At 41.1% G+C, this 16,732-nt stretch overlaps 1 protein-coding gene across 1 annotated transcript in view; it reads left to right on the forward strand.

The window, feature by feature from the left end:
- The window catches only part of SHROOM2 (shroom family member 2), a 125,854-nt gene extending 117,860 nt beyond the window's left edge, over window positions 1-7,994 (forward strand). The window contains exons 9-10 of the mRNA XM_065658673.1: window positions 639-911; window positions 5,612-7,994. Of these exons, the coding sequence (XP_065514745.1) occupies window positions 639-911; window positions 5,612-5,878 (540 nt within the window). The 3' untranslated portion in view covers window positions 5,879-7,994. The remainder of the gene's footprint in view (window positions 1-638; window positions 912-5,611) is intronic.
- The last annotated feature ends 8,738 nt before the right edge of the window (window positions 7,995-16,732 follow it).

Raw genomic sequence — 16,732 nt, forward strand, 5'->3', positions numbered from 1 at the left:
ACAGGGCTGCTTTGTGCAATGCAGTAGATTTTGTTCTCTGTTCTGTGCCGCAGGGATTATGATTTCCCTGCAGAAATGTTGTAAGGCAGTGTTAACGCTAAGATTTTCTGCGAGTGGAAAGACTGCTATTGGAGGGATGTTAATATTATGCAGAAAGGAAAAAAAAAGCTAGGCAGTGCCCTAATTTCAACTGCATCATGTGGAAAATACAGGATTGTTTTCCTGGTACTGTTTATCTTCCAAAGTGTAGCTCTTCAGAAAGGTATTATGGACCTGGTATTTAGAGAGAAAAGAATGTGCTGTGCTTTATGCTGCTCCATAGCAGGCTTTGAAGCTGTTCAGAGAAGAAGCAGGAATGCTTGCTGGGGCAGGGGTAACTCCTTCATCTTTTGTCACAAAGGTAAATTGCTTTAGCACAGGTCTCAAGCCGAGCATCGTAGACCTACATCCTGAACCTTTGAATCCAGAGGTATAGACCTTAGACATACACTTAGACATATATTTATTTGTAATGCATTCATTGTCAAAGCCACATGGGAGTTTCAATGTAATAAAATGCTGGGTTTCTCACATGACTTTCAGAAGCAGGGAAAGATGCAGTAGTACTAATAAATTCTCATTCCCTTTATTTTCCACAGCAAGAACTTATTGACAGCATTAGCAGGAAGCTGCAGGTGCTGAGGGAAGCACGGGAGACACTTCTGGAAGACATCCAAGCAAACAATATACTGGGAGAGGAGGTAGAGGCCATTGTGAAAGAAGTCTGCAAACCAAATGAGTTTGACAAATTCAAGATGTTTATCGGCGACCTTGACAAAGTGGTCAACCTCCTGCTGTCACTGTCAGGTCGTCTGGCCCGAGTGGAAAATGCTCTTAATAACCTGGATGAAAATACCTCTCCAGAAGAACGGGTGAGAAAGGCCAATAATAATATCACTGCGTTTAGTGACCCTGATGTTGGGAGTTTTTGCCTGGTTTTGTTTAGCTAAATTGCAGAGCTCAAGATGAGGGGTAGTGAATGGATAAATCTTATAAGGTCATTTTCTTTAGATTTTTTGAATCTTTTCTCTTTGCCTTGCTTTTGCTTGAAATGCTAAAACTACAAGTGGCTTGGTGAGAAGTAGTGGTGGGTTTGAGTGCAACATACTGGAAAACAGACTTCTTAGCAAAGGTTTCAAAGAGTGGAGCTACTGGGAAGAGTAGAAAAAGGAGGCAAAAATATTCTAACAGTTCAGGATGGGAAAAGGGGTGTCACTTTGTGCTGTAATGCAGAAAGCTTACAGACTTCTTTAGACTCAACAAGGATCTTGATAAAAATCTATAAAGTTGTTTAAAAAAAATATGCTTCATCTACTTCAGCTTCCTCCACAATGCCTAGCAAGGACAAGAGCAAGAAATGATGGACTAGTCTTAAAAAAAAGAAAAAAAAAAAAAAAGGCGAGGGAGAGGGGGCAGGAAGGAGGCATTGCCAAAAGAATTTTTCAATAGCAAACATGTTTTACCCAACCAGAATAGCCCAGAGGTGATGTGGAGGAATCCCAGAAGATGTGAAAATGTCAGGAGTATTTGAGGTGCTCTTACCTCTTGGACCCCACTTCTGCTGACAGCACTTTGTTTAGCTCCAGATCCCATCAGGCTTTAGCTGGGAAGCAAATATCTAGCGATACAGATATGCACCAAAGGAGAGATGTAGACGTGTGAAACTTAAAGGCTAAAATAAATAGGGTGACAGGCAGGTACATGTCAAGTGAGTATAGCTTCTGCAGTTAAATGAATTTGAAGTGGAATTTTTGGCTTGTAGCTGGGAACTGAAATGCCAGCAGTCCACCTGAGTGTTGTAACAGAATTTGTTCCAGGGGCTGTAGATCATGTTGTGTTTCTTCAGCGTGCTGCTTTGTTTCACCAATAAGAACCGGTAAGTGCTGGGACTAGTTTGAAGCTGTATTTTTGCTGTTTGGCTCTGGCTGCTGCCAAACATACTTGTTTAATGGCTGTCCAGACCCCTCTCTGACTGAGGCAAAGGGAAGGCATTTGACAGCTTATTAGAGGGCAGATCAAAGCTTCTGAAATCTAAAGAAATTTAATCCTTCTTTAGACTACTTTTTTTTTTTTTTTAAATGTGGTTGCAGTTGCCTAAAGGGCTCAAAGATGGGTGTGTGAGCTGGGGAAAGAGCTACCAGATTATACAAGCATATAGGAAACACCATTTGAGAGCTGTGATAAAAATAGCATATTACCTTGACATGGAAGAGGAAGAAGGTGAGTAGGTGATGTAGTAAGGGCAGTCAGAAATTGTCTGTGTGCTCTGCTGTCAAATTTAGACAGACAGAAATCCAAATCCCTAATATATTATAATCCCCATTCATCTTCTCGTGCACTGACACCGTCTTGCCATAGTAATATATCTAAATAGGAGTACATCTAAAAGTGTTGGTCAGAAATGCTTTTCAGATGGATCGAGTCATCAGGTACTTTGACTATAAATACAATGCATGTAGCATTACATGTGCATATCTTTGAATTTAGACTGATGTGTGTGGCTTTTTTGGTTGTCTTTGGTATTTTGTACTACTTGGTATTTTTGTACTAATGTGCTATATAAACAAAACAGAGGAGATTACTTCCATCCCTGGGGATCATAGCCCCAGTGATCACTGACTTTTTTTTGTAATTTTTTTTAAGCTGATGTTGTCTAATAAACACTAGTTTATTAGTTTTACATTTTCTAGGAACCACCAACAGCTCAGCAGGCTTTCTAAATAGTCTGTCAGCAGGCAAATAATTACTGCTGAATTAATATTTTGACTATTAGATGGTCTGTCATAGGTCTCTTATACCACAAAGAACAGTATCAAGTATTTCAACTTTAGCTTCTGAAAGGGGCTTCATCTGAAATAGCCACCAGCCCCCTTCCTTCCACACAGTGATACCAGTGTCTTCTTATCACTTTCCTTATTAGTCCAAGCCAGAGTGTTTTGAGAACCCTAAGGCACTGACCCAGCAGTCCACAGATGTGATCAGGTGCCCAGACCCACAAGACCTGTTATTGCAAGTGTAGGGACAAGAACCAGGGATAGTAATTTAGGAACTGGATGCTGGGAAGTCAAATGTATATGGAAGGAGTTCCTCTTCATAGAATTGTAGAACCATAGAATCATTTTGTTTGGAAGGACCCTTAAGATCATTAAGTCCAACCATAACCTAACTCAGGCACTAAACCATGTCCCTAAGAACCTCATCTGCGCATCTTTTAAACCCCTCCAGGGATGGTGACTCTACCACTTCCCTGAGCAGCTTGTTCCAGTGCTTCACAACTCTCTCTATGAAGAAATGTTTCCTGATATCCAATCTGAACATCCCCTGGTGCAACTTGAGGCCGTTTCTGTGGTTCGAAAGAGTGAACAATAAGGAGCCAAAGATTGTTCTGTCAGAGGAGCTTCAGATGGCCTGTGTTTGGCTGGGGCTTCAAAGCAATGCTAACTGCAAAAAAAAAAAAAAAAAAAAATCACTTTGGTTGAAAACAGTCAGGTGAAACCATCTGACATCATTTACACTTTTAGGCCTGGTGAGCCATTCACCCATTGCTAAAAGAACCTCCTCAAGAATTATGTCTTGAGCTTGCTACAGTGTTTTTCACTTTACCTTTCAAAACAGGGTTTGTGGTGTCGGTCATCTTTGACAGAGGTAAAAACCGATTCAGGAGGTATCTCATTTGCCTTCTGCCTTTCTGCATCCCTGAACCTCCACAAGGGCAGAGATGCTAAGGTGTCATGCAAAGTTCATACAAAAGTAGTGTCTGCTTTCCTTGATGAAGGACTAATTTGATTGTTCTTGTGTCTGTTGACAATGATAGCGAATGCCTTGAAAAACAGGTATTTCATCCCAAGATTAGGCAGGTAACCTTACAACTGAGCCACCAGCTGGTTGATATATGCCCGCTTGTGTTGATCTAATTCTGCTGCTGCTGCTCTGTGTAGACACAAGCTGCAAAGCCGCCCTGGGGAGCAGTCTAGCCATGCTCCTGAGTTTGGGCTTGGCTGCTGGTTCCTCCGATGAATTTAGGAGGGCAGTACTTCCATCTCTTTGCAGCAGATAGTTCCGCTTTCAACTTGCTGTGGGATTTTTGACCTGCGAGACACTAAAAGGAGGACTGAACTTTGTTTTTTCTAATAATGTGTGATTTCTGTGACTTGTTTTCCATAGCTGTCTTGAACCCACAGTTAACCTAGGCTGTGTATTTTAAGCACACTGAGAGCACAAGTCTGAAAGTGTCTCACTCCCTGAGCTTTGTGCTCTCTATAGAAGATGACGCAGCACAGGATACATGTGCAACTCTGACATACAGGTCTGTTAAAGCTTGCTGATCTGTATCCCCCTTTGTCTCGTACTTCCATCTTGAAAATATTTTGTAGTCTAGAAAAACACTTTTCTGTAAATCCTTTAGGCTTATTATAGCGTGTGTGATTTAACATGAAGTCCAAATGAAAAAAATGGACATGTTTATTTGAACAGATTGTGGTTTATTTGAAGACATAGGTTCTCAAAGAAAATTAATCTCTGAAGCAAAGCTAAAAGTTATGGAGTGGTACCTCTTAGGGGCACTTTTTAATGAAGTTCAGAAGTCTGTACTGGAATTCTTGACATTCAAGTAGGCCAGCTGTGCTGTGTTGCTGGCAAAAGGCAATCGCTTCTAGGCAGACATCTGAAATAGGTCAGATTAATAATGCTCCTGTTTCTTTCCATATACTGCTAAAGGAGCATAGCTGAGCGATTCAGGTGTGGCTGTCTGCTGTGTAGGCACTTAAAGTTGGGTGAGATGTACCTCACCCTTCGTGCCTGTACATATGTGCGAATGGCATATGGCTCCTGTCCTCTTGCTTTGTGTGTTCTCCATTCAACCTTCCTGTATCCTATTTTGTCTCTTGTGAGGGCACGAAGCAGAAAGATACAGCCCTTTTGGGAAGATGATGCTTTTTTTCCTGCCTCCCTCTCTCCCTATTGTCTTGCCTCAGCTCTTGCTCGTGTCATAAGACCACACAACTTCATGTCTCATGGAGAAACCATGCGGATTGCAGCAGTACTGCAAAATACTGCAGTGTCATAGAATCATTTTGGTTGGAAAAGACCCTCAGATCATCAAGTCCAACCATTAACCTAACACTAAAGGAGCTGTGTAAGAACAAATCACTCCATTAATTAGTCTGTTTCTGGGTTCTCTCACCACATCTGTTTCAGTGTGAAAGTTCGGTGCTGTGTATTGAAGATGTAAGACATTGCTGAGTGAAGTCTTAATTTGGAGAACTTGGATGTTTCTCAAAGGCAACTGTATTTTATATAACTATTTTGAACTGTTGCATAGTAAAGTAGTCTTTGAAGTTCTTGTTGTTGAGGCCAATAGAAATTAATAGTGCATCTTTCATTGATTCACTCCATTTTTTTCCTGTTTGTTAATGCATTTTATTAGAACAGACTTCAAGCAGCAATCTTATTCCACTTCTCTAAGTATTCAGGAAAGTCTGTCTCTGCTGATAAAACAGATTTGAGACACTGAAGCTGTTGTCCCAACCTGATGAACCCAGTGAATATTTAACTGTTTTTCTTTTCTCCTAAGCGGACATTGGTAGAGAAGCAGAAGCTGCTGACCCAGCAACATGAAGATGCAAAGGAACTGAAGGAAAACCTGGATCGTCGAGAGCGCATTGTCTTTGACATTTTGGCGAACTACTTGAGTGAGGAGAACTTAGCAGACTATGAGCACTTTGTAAAAATGAAGTCGGCCCTCATCATTGAGCAGCGAGAGCTTGAGGACAAGATCAAGCTGGGGGAAGAGCAGCTGAAGTGTCTGACCGACAGTCTCCAACCAGAACGGCTCAAATAAGGGGACTGAGTTTGACCAAGGATGTGGAAAACGGGAAAGAAGGAAGGGATGGGGGAGTTTCCAAGAATACAAATGAGTATCTTGGCTTGTCTGAGTGTCCAGTAGAGAAACAAGTGCACAAGAGAAGAATAGCTCTCTCAACAGCAATAATGCTCTCTTTCATTTCTTTGGGATGATGTATTTAATTTTTTAGAACACACTTTTATTGCTGGACTCTACAGCTGTTTCTCATTGCTTAACTTACAGACACCTCCACAGAAAAGGACAGACTCAACCTTTCTGCTCAGTAAGCTGAAAGTCTGTGGCAGTTGTGCATGCAGACAACAACATTTCTTGGAATAGGTCGTACACTTTATGTTCAGATGCTGTACAGACTGCTGGGAAACACAACAGCAATTTATGAATGCACACAAATTTAGAAGCTCTAAATTTAGTGGCTTTTTAATTTTTTTAAAGACATATTAAACAGGGGAAGCGTGCATCTTATAGCTAATATATTCAGATTGCTGAAATGTAGTGTCACTCTGATCCTGTGGCATCAGACACTTTTTTGTAGTATTGTATATAGGATGGCACTTTCCCCTTGCAGAAAATAACTTAAAATCAGTCTCCGTCAAACAATTCTTAAACCAGCTTGCAAATCACCTAATGGCTACCTTGCTGAAGATTTTTTTTTTTTAAACTATGTTGCAAGACATAGTCGTACACCTTCTTACTGCAGTGCAAGTGATTTTCTTTACCAAGTTGTACTTGATTTAAGAAACAGGCTGGAAAGACTGTGCTGATTTTGTTCAAAACATTTCTCATCTAAATTATTTAGAGAGCTCATTTGCTCTTTCTTGTACTTTTTATGCATGTTTTTATTCTTCCTCCCCCAAAACCACTACACTTCATGAAAATAAACGTAGGCTAAGGACACTGCTTCTGTATTTCTTCTGATTGCTCAGCAACATGATGGTTTTATATAGACAGTTAAGTTATACTGCAGTTGACCTACATCATGCTATTTGTTCTTTCCTCTTTCTCAGACTACCAAATAGAATATAAACAACTTCTGCCATGTAAATACTGTGCATTACTTGGAGCAACTCTGCTTTGTAACTGTGAACATAAGTGGGTTTTGTTTGTTTGTTTTTTCCATTGCGCGATGGTGAGTGAGAGGATGGTTGTTCACAGTATCAGATTACTGGTTGTGTTCTAGGAATGCTGCCATTAACTTATAACAGATTATTTCCAATAGCTCTAAAAAGAAGTGCTAAGTCATGTTTTAGCACAGTAAAACGTTACACTGACTTGCTCAGATACCTACAGAGAAATTCTGTAGTGTCTAAAGCTCGATTTCTATTTTAAGATAAAGTTTTGCAGGCAAAGATGACCTTGTGTCTATGCCATTTACATTGTAGTTTGGAAAACATCTCTTCATAGACAAACAGGTTGCCCAACAAGAAACTATTTTTGAGGTGCATGTGAATGCCAGTCTGTAGCTAGGCAGGTTGAAAAATACAAGTAGTTAGGGTGTTGAGAAAGAAGATAATTTCTCTCACAATTCCTGCAGCAGCAGCATTCACAGAAGATTTTCTATCCTTCTTACCTGAATCCTCTCTTTTGCAGTGAGAGAACCAGAGAGGTGCTGATCAGTGAATTCCTTGCGAGTTGGGGAACTGGGGAGCGAAAGTCTTGCGGACCCAGTTCCTTTACAGACAGGTGCAAACGTTAAAAGGACTGTTGCCTCCCCTTATAGTGCACTACTTTATATACCTGGACCAAATCTTTAATGCAATTATGTTAACGTGTATCAGCTGAGGTCAAATGGAGCTTCCATTTTACAAGGCCTACAGCTGACCTTAGTTTCTTCCTCCCAGTTCAGAAATGTAGTGTCTGGCATCTCACCGTTATTTGCTGCTATGTTCCTAGGACAAGTGATCCCTTTGTCCTTAAACTTATCCCTTAACCACAACAAACCCCAAACTAAACAATTCCCAAATAAATTATGCTTGCCTTTTAGCTTGGAGAGAAGTGTGCATTGTTTTATCTGTGGCATTTTAAAGATTTTACGTATTGTGGTTCCTCTGAAATGTGTATGTGAAATGTGAATAATAATATAATTACAATGTGTTTGTATACAGTACTTTGATTTAGATCTTTCTGATAAAAGGTAGCAATATTGTGAATGCTATATATATTATCCTTTTCACAGAACAGTTGTGTAGACACCGATCTCTCTCTTTTTAAAACTGTGTTGAAAATCTCTCACCCCGGGAACCTGAAGGTGGTTGCCTCCCAATGTTATATGTAAATCTGTAAATAGCTATACTGTTGCTTTTCGAAAAAATCTGGTGCTAATGTTTTGCCTTTGGCATCCTTGGGATGGCTGTTCCCTCACCTTATGTTCTCAATTCTAGATCTCCTTGTATAGTGAAAGATTTCCTCTATGTTTCTCCAGTGGTTTGGCTCCTGCAGCCCAGAGTGAAAATATACAGTTTTCCTGCCTGACACTTACCGCTTACCTACTGACAAATGGTATCGCTTGACTTTGAGAAAATAAACTGTATATTTCAATGTAGAGTTAGTTTTTGTCTGCAGTTTTAACCGTCAAAACCTATTGTTCTGCCGTGCAGAGTTAGCCTGTCAGCAGTGTGGGCGACTTAAAGGCCGGGCCAGTTGGTTGTCTGATGGTCTGAAGTAGCTGGCCATCTTTTCACAGATTATTTAACGTCTTGACTAACTGATCATTCTCAAGTTCCCAGTGTAAGTAAGTACCAGAAATATGTTCGTGTCTATTCCGTATTTTAAGTGTGTGAGTATGAGAGGACAGAAAGGAAGATGTATTACAAGGTGGATAAAATAAATCAGTTTCTTGTGACTTACGGAGTATACACCAGGGAAGGAGTTCAGATTTTTCTGCTTGGGCTATTACACTGTTTTGGTTTCATCTTCGTCCTGTGTTTAGAATGATACTTCATATGGGAATATCTAAAGTTAGTGGTTCTCAAGACTTTTTCAAGAACAGATCACTGAGGGCTTCATCTCCAACAGACTTCCACGGAAACTGTTTAATTCCAGCTTCTTGGGGGCTGCTCAGATTAACTGCAGAATCTTCTGCCCTATTGGGAAACACTGTCAAGTGTGCACAGATTTGTAGTAGAAGTGACCAGAGATCATGTTTTATGGCTTGATAAATCATCCTGGAAGTTAATTGTCTGTGAAGGTCTTTATTGTAGAAACCGTCTGGGAAAAGGAAGTTAGGGAAGGAAAAATACTTGGGTATTTGTGGGATTTTTCTAAAGTTCTAACTGTGCTTTTCACCCCTTTGTTCTCTCCCTCTGCATGTACATGGACCCTCCTCTTTGTGCTGCTTTCCTGGGCGCTTGGCATAATCCAGGATGGCAGCTAGAGGGAAATAACAGTCTACTTATTATGTACTGTTGGAATTGGAAAAAAATGCTTTTCTTTAAACTGAAATCATGCTCTTTATTTTCTGGTTTGAGGTATTTGAGACCCTCAGATTTCACAGGAGACACCATTTCATGGTGTTCTTTCCTACTGAAGCTCTATAGATTAATTCTGGTCTACCTAATTGTCTCAGTTTTTACAGCCAAAGTAATCTGCTGGCAATCCAGTAGCTACCAAGGCATTATGATAGGTACACAGTAGAATAGGAACTCCTATTTTAATAGTGTCCTGTCATTTATTGCAGAAGGTTATAGGTTTTTCCTAATTAGGGGCTTCAGGTGTCAGGTTTTTTTAAATTGCTTTTTCTACATAACTTGGGTAGAACCTGCCCACAGCGTAGATGTTATAAAAATTAATAATTACATCTTGAAAGTACTGGACTACATATTGGCGATTGTCCTCAGTGGTAAACTGGTCATCGCATTCACTTCCACAGTTCAAGTCTGTAACTGATCTAATTATAATGGTCCACGAATTCTAAGGTGGGTTACCCATATGGTTTAGCAGCTCACCTCTGAAATCCTGGGTTTCATTGTCTCTACCTACTGTTTTGATAGTGTTTCTATGAATAAAGTTGTTCCATTTGAAGTAAGTTAACTTAATTGTGATTTAAGACACCTCAGGAGAAAATCCGAATTGAAGTAAATTCAATGTAGTTCAAATGGCAGAAGGCGATTTCTCTCCCTGACTACAACCGCACACCTACAAGCAGAGCAGGTACGATCTTCTCAAGAAGCTGGCTGCTGCCGTGGGTGGGATACCAAGAATATCTGGGCTGCTAATGCGGTGGTTTCTCGCATTTCTTCTGGGATGATGCAGGACAAGGAGTTCTGTGCATCTCCTGCTCACTATGTGTGAGTTGTTAACCTAAAATATGACAGTACTACTAGAGAAGAACCAGATTCCAACCACATCCCTACTTCTATTGAAATATTTTCATTTGCTGTTTGTGATTGCCTGTCTTGACATGGGGAAAAATCTAATTAAAGCAATTAGATTTGTGACAGGGGAGCTGAAGATTTATATACAAGGTGTTGAAAGATACCATACTTCTTTTCAGTAACCTAAATCTCTGTGAATGCTACACGTTACAGGTGAGAATACTCAGGAGTCCTAGATTTATATTCATGTATTTTCATGGAGTTAGTGAGAGGGTTTTCTTAAGCAAATACTAAGCTGCAACTATGTTAACTAGACCTTACTCATTCCAAGCAACTTCCCTAAGAGTAGGCAATATTAACTCTGAAAAAGCTGCTGTGCGACACGCATTACCATGAGCTCTTAGTTTGCTGCTATTCCTCATGATAGCATCATTTGTAGTCTCCTGATGGAGAGCATATTCTATTAACCAGGTAATGGATGTAGACTTACCAGAGTTTTACCAAAACGTTATTTTGGTAGAGCTGTAAAGTCAAAAAGTCTGAGAGGAATTCACAAAATCCTCCTGATGAAGATTGTTTCGAGCATTTAGTTTCAACATCTGTTTCACTTCCCAGCTGTCTTCTCTTCATAAAGTGTTTGTTACTGGTAAATTAGGCTTGTGTCTTTTCTAACAGCCTCAGAGAAATATAAATACAATGAGTAATTGCAGACTAAATAATAAGCAATGGGAGATAAGATTATTTATCTCAGTATCTAAATAGGGAAGCATGAGCCTGGTGAGCACCATTTGTAGCCACTCCCAGGAGCTACAGCCTCAGCGGCTTTCACACACAGGTACGGTTCCTCCACAGATGAAAAAGGAGATAAAACTGATGATTGAAGTGGCCAACGCTGACCTGAAAGGGGTGGAGCAGGTCAAGTTCTTTTTATTAGTAATAGGGTGATACAGATCTCAAGGAAGTGAAAACTAAGAAAATCTGGAAGGATCAGTGCCCTGAAGGAAGAAAAACTAAACCAGCAATGAACTGCATCAGGGCTGTGAATTTCCTGCATTTCTCTTTCTCCATACGTGATACAGCAAAACCATACTGTCTCCATATGCTGGGGGGGGGCGTTTTTAATTACTGTAGTGTAAACAAACAAACAAACAAACCAACAAACCAACCAAACAAAAAAGCATCTTTGAACTTACACTTATGGGGAACAACTCGGAATTTCAGATTCTCAGGTCTCACCGTGTGAGGAGATCATCGGGCTGTTAAATGCATTCAGGAATGATGCACCTTTCTTCCTTGATTTAGAAAGCCAGAAGCAAAGCAGACCTAAATATTCAGCTGAGGCATTTGGGTTTCAAAAGGGAGCAGAGGATCTTGGGTTTCTGTTCCTAGGACTGCTTACATGGTTCATGGTAGACAATTAGTGAATTAAGAAGTGGAAATAGTCCAGGGATAAGAAGGGTGCCCAGAATCTGCCCCACTGCCCTCCCAACCCTCCACATACAGAATATAGAATCACAGAATCATTTTGGTTGGAAGAGACCCTCACAATCATTGAGTCCAACCATTAACCTAACACTGATGCTAAAACGTGTCCCTAAGAACCTCATCTATGCTGGATTAAAAATCTGGAGGGGGGAGAGGATTAAGAATCAAATATTAAATCTGCCCAGTTTAGAAGATTTCGACCAAAAGGAAAATATTTTAGTAATGAGGCTCTGAACCCAAACTTAAAATGCTGGCTAATTGCAGCATTTATGTGCAAAGGCTGCTGAGGGTACAGCTGCACATGCACATTTCTCCTGCTTTTTTCTACGTTGAGGTGCTGGGGTGCAGACAGTGATATCAATATCTGTATTTAAGTCCAACTCTTCAGCGTGTATGGGGTGCTAGGTCTGGATTGCCATTTAGGTACATAGCTGGTGGTTTAAATTAGGAGCCTAATTGGCCTTGATTCCCTCTGTAGACAAGCTGAGATCAAGTTTTGAAAAGAGCTTGGTTCAACTTCAGTTTCTCTCCCTTCCACACCTCCTTCTCTTTCTCTAGGAAGACAAACCTCCTAATGTAGGCATTAAAATCAAAAGTGGGATTAATCCATGCCGTAGATGCCTAACAGCCTTAAATTCTAAAAGCCCTAGTATTGCAGTACGCACCATCAGCTGTAGGTCCATTTCTCAACTGCCTGCACACACTGAATTCTTTTGATTTGAAAGTAGACTATATGCCTCTGAGGTTTGAGATCTAGGGATTCTTACAGAACTCTGCTCAGTCACTCTGTTCTCCAAATCCTGTATGTGTGTTTGAATTTATTTATAGTTCAAGAAGTAAACAAAATAGTCTTTCCTCTTATTTTTACTGCAATGAGGAGAAAAAGAACCAGGTGAGTAAACTGTTGTTATCACACTGGTTTTGCAAAAGGTGGAGTTATTTAGACCAGCATTTTTACATGAAAGGCAGTCCCACCGCACAAAGAAGAGAGATGATTACAAAAGAGGCACAGTGGTAATGGTCACCACTTGCACGGCACACAATGAGGAGGAAAGTTGTATAGACCAAGACTGGTAATCTGAGTGCGTTCAAACAAATTGCTCTTTCATATGGTGACATGCAAAGCAATTAATCGAGCAAGTGGTGGAGATCACATGGACAGGGTGATGAAATATAGACCAGAAAGCAATGACCCTCAAAAACTGCATGGGATCACAGTGAATGAACAGCTCATATGAATTCTGTGTTCTAGGAAAAAGGTTGAAACAGTATCTTGGAAGGGAGAGGGAACACGGGGAAAGCAGTATCTTGCCGTGCAATATTACTGAAGACTTTCTAAACTTCCTAAAATATCACGTCTAATTCTACTATCCATATACAATACAAAAATGCTGAAAAACTGGAAAACATGGAAAAAAGACTTATCTAAATTATTAGAGAGTAGAGAGACTATCAAAACTGTGATTTGAAGATTGCTATGTGTGTGCTACCCAGCACCATACGCAAAATGAGACTCATTTAGCAGAGGAAGTCCTATCAAGAACCAGCAAGCGCAAGACAGAGACATGAAAATAAAATTCAGGTGCAAGTGTTCAGAGGTTCCAGGAGTACAGTACTGTTGTCGTGAGTGGTGGGGAAAGTGTGCAGTGTGAAGGTTGGGCGTGAAGTCTCTGGAAGTCAGGAAACTCAGAACGAAAATTCTATGGTCTCCATAAACCTACCTTTCGTGTTTGAAGTTCTTACATTAAATGATCATGTACCAAGGTGTGACTTCTTCGGTAAATATTTGTCTTGCCAATGGTTTTGTAACTGGGGTCTTAAAGGAACAGAGGTAATTCTAATACGTGGCTTTTGTAGACTGACAGGTCAGGAAAATAGGTGGGAATTTGCAAGCCCTCAGCTTGCAAACGGGGCTCGAGTGCTCCAGGCTGCACATCTCAAATGACCTTTCTTCTTCCATTACAGACCCTCTCCACACATGTGCCTACAGGAATTGCCACAAACTCTTCTCCATATACTAGTTCAGTTAGTTATTAAGTTTGCTTTTGTTTTTCCTTGTATTTTCTGAGATAACGTGTTGTTTGTGGGCGAGTCTCCTACCAGTGCTCCTGTACTGACAAACTTGGTTGTCCGTAAAAACATTTCCTGGGGCCAACATAAAGCTGATCTCACTTCACCAGCCCCTTCCAGGTGGTTGACCCCCCTCTTTGAAACTGTCACTCGTGTGTGCTGGGGCACACATCGTTGGAGGATTGATGGCCTTGCATCTCCTTTGCCTTGTAATTCGTAAACTGGCTACATAATGCTTTGAGGGAAAGCAGGGGCAGTTTGACGCCTCTTTCCCCCCAGTACTCAGGTAAAGGACAGACTAGTGCGAGGATTAAGACGTAGACCTGACTTACCTTTGAGATGAAGTTGCTGCAATAAAATGCTTTTGAAAAGCATCTGACCTTCACGTATTTAAAGAACATGCCCTGTCTGGAGCTCTTTATGGAACTGCATCCTTCTGCTCCCCACCAGCACTCTGCTTTTGATGATAAGATAGTTCATAAGAAATCTATTTTACTTTCTGCAGAATCCTATTTTATTTGTTCTGTCTCACCAGAACATTTGTATCTACGTCCTACTGCATCAGTCTCGATAGGTCTCGATATCCATCAGTTGAAAGATCACAGTCATTGTTCAGCTATGACCAGGAAGTGGGGTAAGGGTACAGAAACCCTTTTAGGGTGGCAATAAGGATCTTGAAGATCTTCTCGTAGCCGAAGTCATAGCCATGATCAGCTCATGAGCAACCAGTGATTCATATGTTTCTCCTGAAGCAGAACTTTAATAGTGCCTCATGATTTGTGCAGGAATTTGCTTTGTAAAGCTTTAAAACTCCCATGATATGTCACCAGCTAAAATATTCTATTGATATTTTACTTTTGTTCCCTTTAACGGAAATTTATAGGAATTTGATTTTCTTGTTACTTCTAACAGCCATTAAGAGCAAGCTGCTATGGCAGCTCCGATGAAGTGAAAAAAGCCCGGCCTTGCAACACTGCGGTGCTCTCGCCGTGCAGAAGCGCTTCCAGGGCGGAGAGAAACCCGAGCGTGACATGTCGATAACATCCTCCCATCAGGTGGTCTTTTCCACTAGCTCTAAAATGTCAACACGTCTGAGGAAAATGTCTTTGTTAAGCTTCGAGTGACCTACTTTTGTGTGTCTGGGAATAACCAGAAGGATACCCAAACCACAAGAGCGCATCTCATTTTAGCAGCCTTTCATTTTGTGTGTGTGAGCTTTTGCGTTCTGTATCTCCAGGAAAAAAACACCAATTTCTTGCTGAGCCAAAGATAAATTTTGTTTATTTTAAATCAGCCCCATGTTGAGTCATGATCACAGTGAAATAATCTCTCTTGAAATTATTGAGTCTGTAACTGTCATCTCAATTTTCCTTCAAAAACTAGTCCTGAGCCCATTCCGAAGGTTGCTAGTCTCTGAAGAAAATGTCTGGACAACCCATGCTGGAGATAATCTGGGCAGCTGTGTTCTGTTTGTTTCCATTTCCCCTTTGTTTTTAATTGACCAATAGTAGAAGTGTAGACTTCTTCATAGGAAGTTTCTGCAAGTCTTCTAGTTCGGTAATAAGGGAAATCCAGGAAAAGTTAAGAACAAAAAAAAAGAGTTGTAAGCATGTCAGCAGGGCATCTGAAGACAGTACTGGTGGCATTGATGGTGGACTAAAGATCTCTGGCATCGTTTGGATAGAAGAAGCACTAAACAAATATTTGACCATTGATAGGGATTTTAGTGCTGTGCAAGGTTGTTTGGAAGGAGGCAAGTCCGGACATGGGTGAATTACAGGCTTCCCAGCTTCCAGTGCCTGAATTGGACATTGAACACCATCTCTCTTGCTAGGAGGGACAACATATAATGTCAGGGTCCACTGGAGTGTTAGACTAAAACACATGTAAATTTCATCCACACTGGACAGAAAAAATTGAAACAGAACTAACACAGAGCGAAATAAGGACTGAGCATTTTGGACAGTCATTTGGGACTTCACAAAATAGAGGAGAAATCAAAGCCAGCAAAATGCAATGACAGAATGGAAGTAGCACAACAAAACTATTACTGAGTTCCCTGGAGCCAGAGAACCCCCCAGCTGATGGGATCAACCATAAGGGCTGGCCGCCATGAATGGAGTGAATGTAGTTTGGGATTGTGTTGAGTATCTGATAATGACGTGTAGTGTTTCCCTGTGGCATCCATTGAGCTTGGCAGCAGGTGCCTCTTCAGAAGCAAGCCTTGGGCAGCCCAGCCGCTACACGCTCCCAGCCTTCACCAGGCATGGGAGGACAAAGAGCAACAACCACTTTAAAAGCAAAAGTCACGCTGCTTAACAGCTGAGCCCTTTGCCATGCTATGACAAGAGCACCCCTGCCCCAGGGTCATGTTTAGCAACACGGGGAGGATCCTGCTGTGGAGCATCCATCCCACCACTGCTGGCCACCGCTATCTGCAGAGGAACAAGGAGCACATCCAATTGGAGGACTCCCAGTCCCCTTGCCTGGAAGCTTTCTTCCTCCTTCCTAAGGCATGGGAAATTAAGTGCAAGGGTTTTAAACTGTTCAGAAGCTTTTAGGCATTTGTCGTTGCAACAGCTGTAGAGTTTATCATCTGTGCAGTTGTTCAACGGGCAGCTGATGGCATTAGCCTCAACAGTGGGGCAATGATTGCAACAAGGTCATCATGCACTCTTTGAAAACCCATTTGCATCCTTTAAGTGTCCAGCTTTCCAACGTCATTTAACATACTGTTGATAGCCTATATGTGATATGGTTTTGAAGAGGCATGGGCAAAATAGGCAGACGGTCTGCTGCTGCTGGGCTGCAAAGCATTGTCCTGTGAATTGTGTCATTTGGTAGAGCTGTTTGTCTCATCTCTGAATTTCCCAGGTTTCAAAGGACAACTTAATTTGGCCGTAAAGGTATACAGTTAGGCATTTAAGCAAATATTTTTCTCAGACTCAAGCTACTGGTTTAGACG

The sequence above is a fragment of the Caloenas nicobarica genome, chromosome 1 (genome assembly GCF_036013445.1).
Source record: "Caloenas nicobarica isolate bCalNic1 chromosome 1, bCalNic1.hap1, whole genome shotgun sequence".
Lineage (NCBI taxonomy): Eukaryota > Metazoa > Chordata > Aves > Columbiformes > Columbidae > Caloenas > Caloenas nicobarica.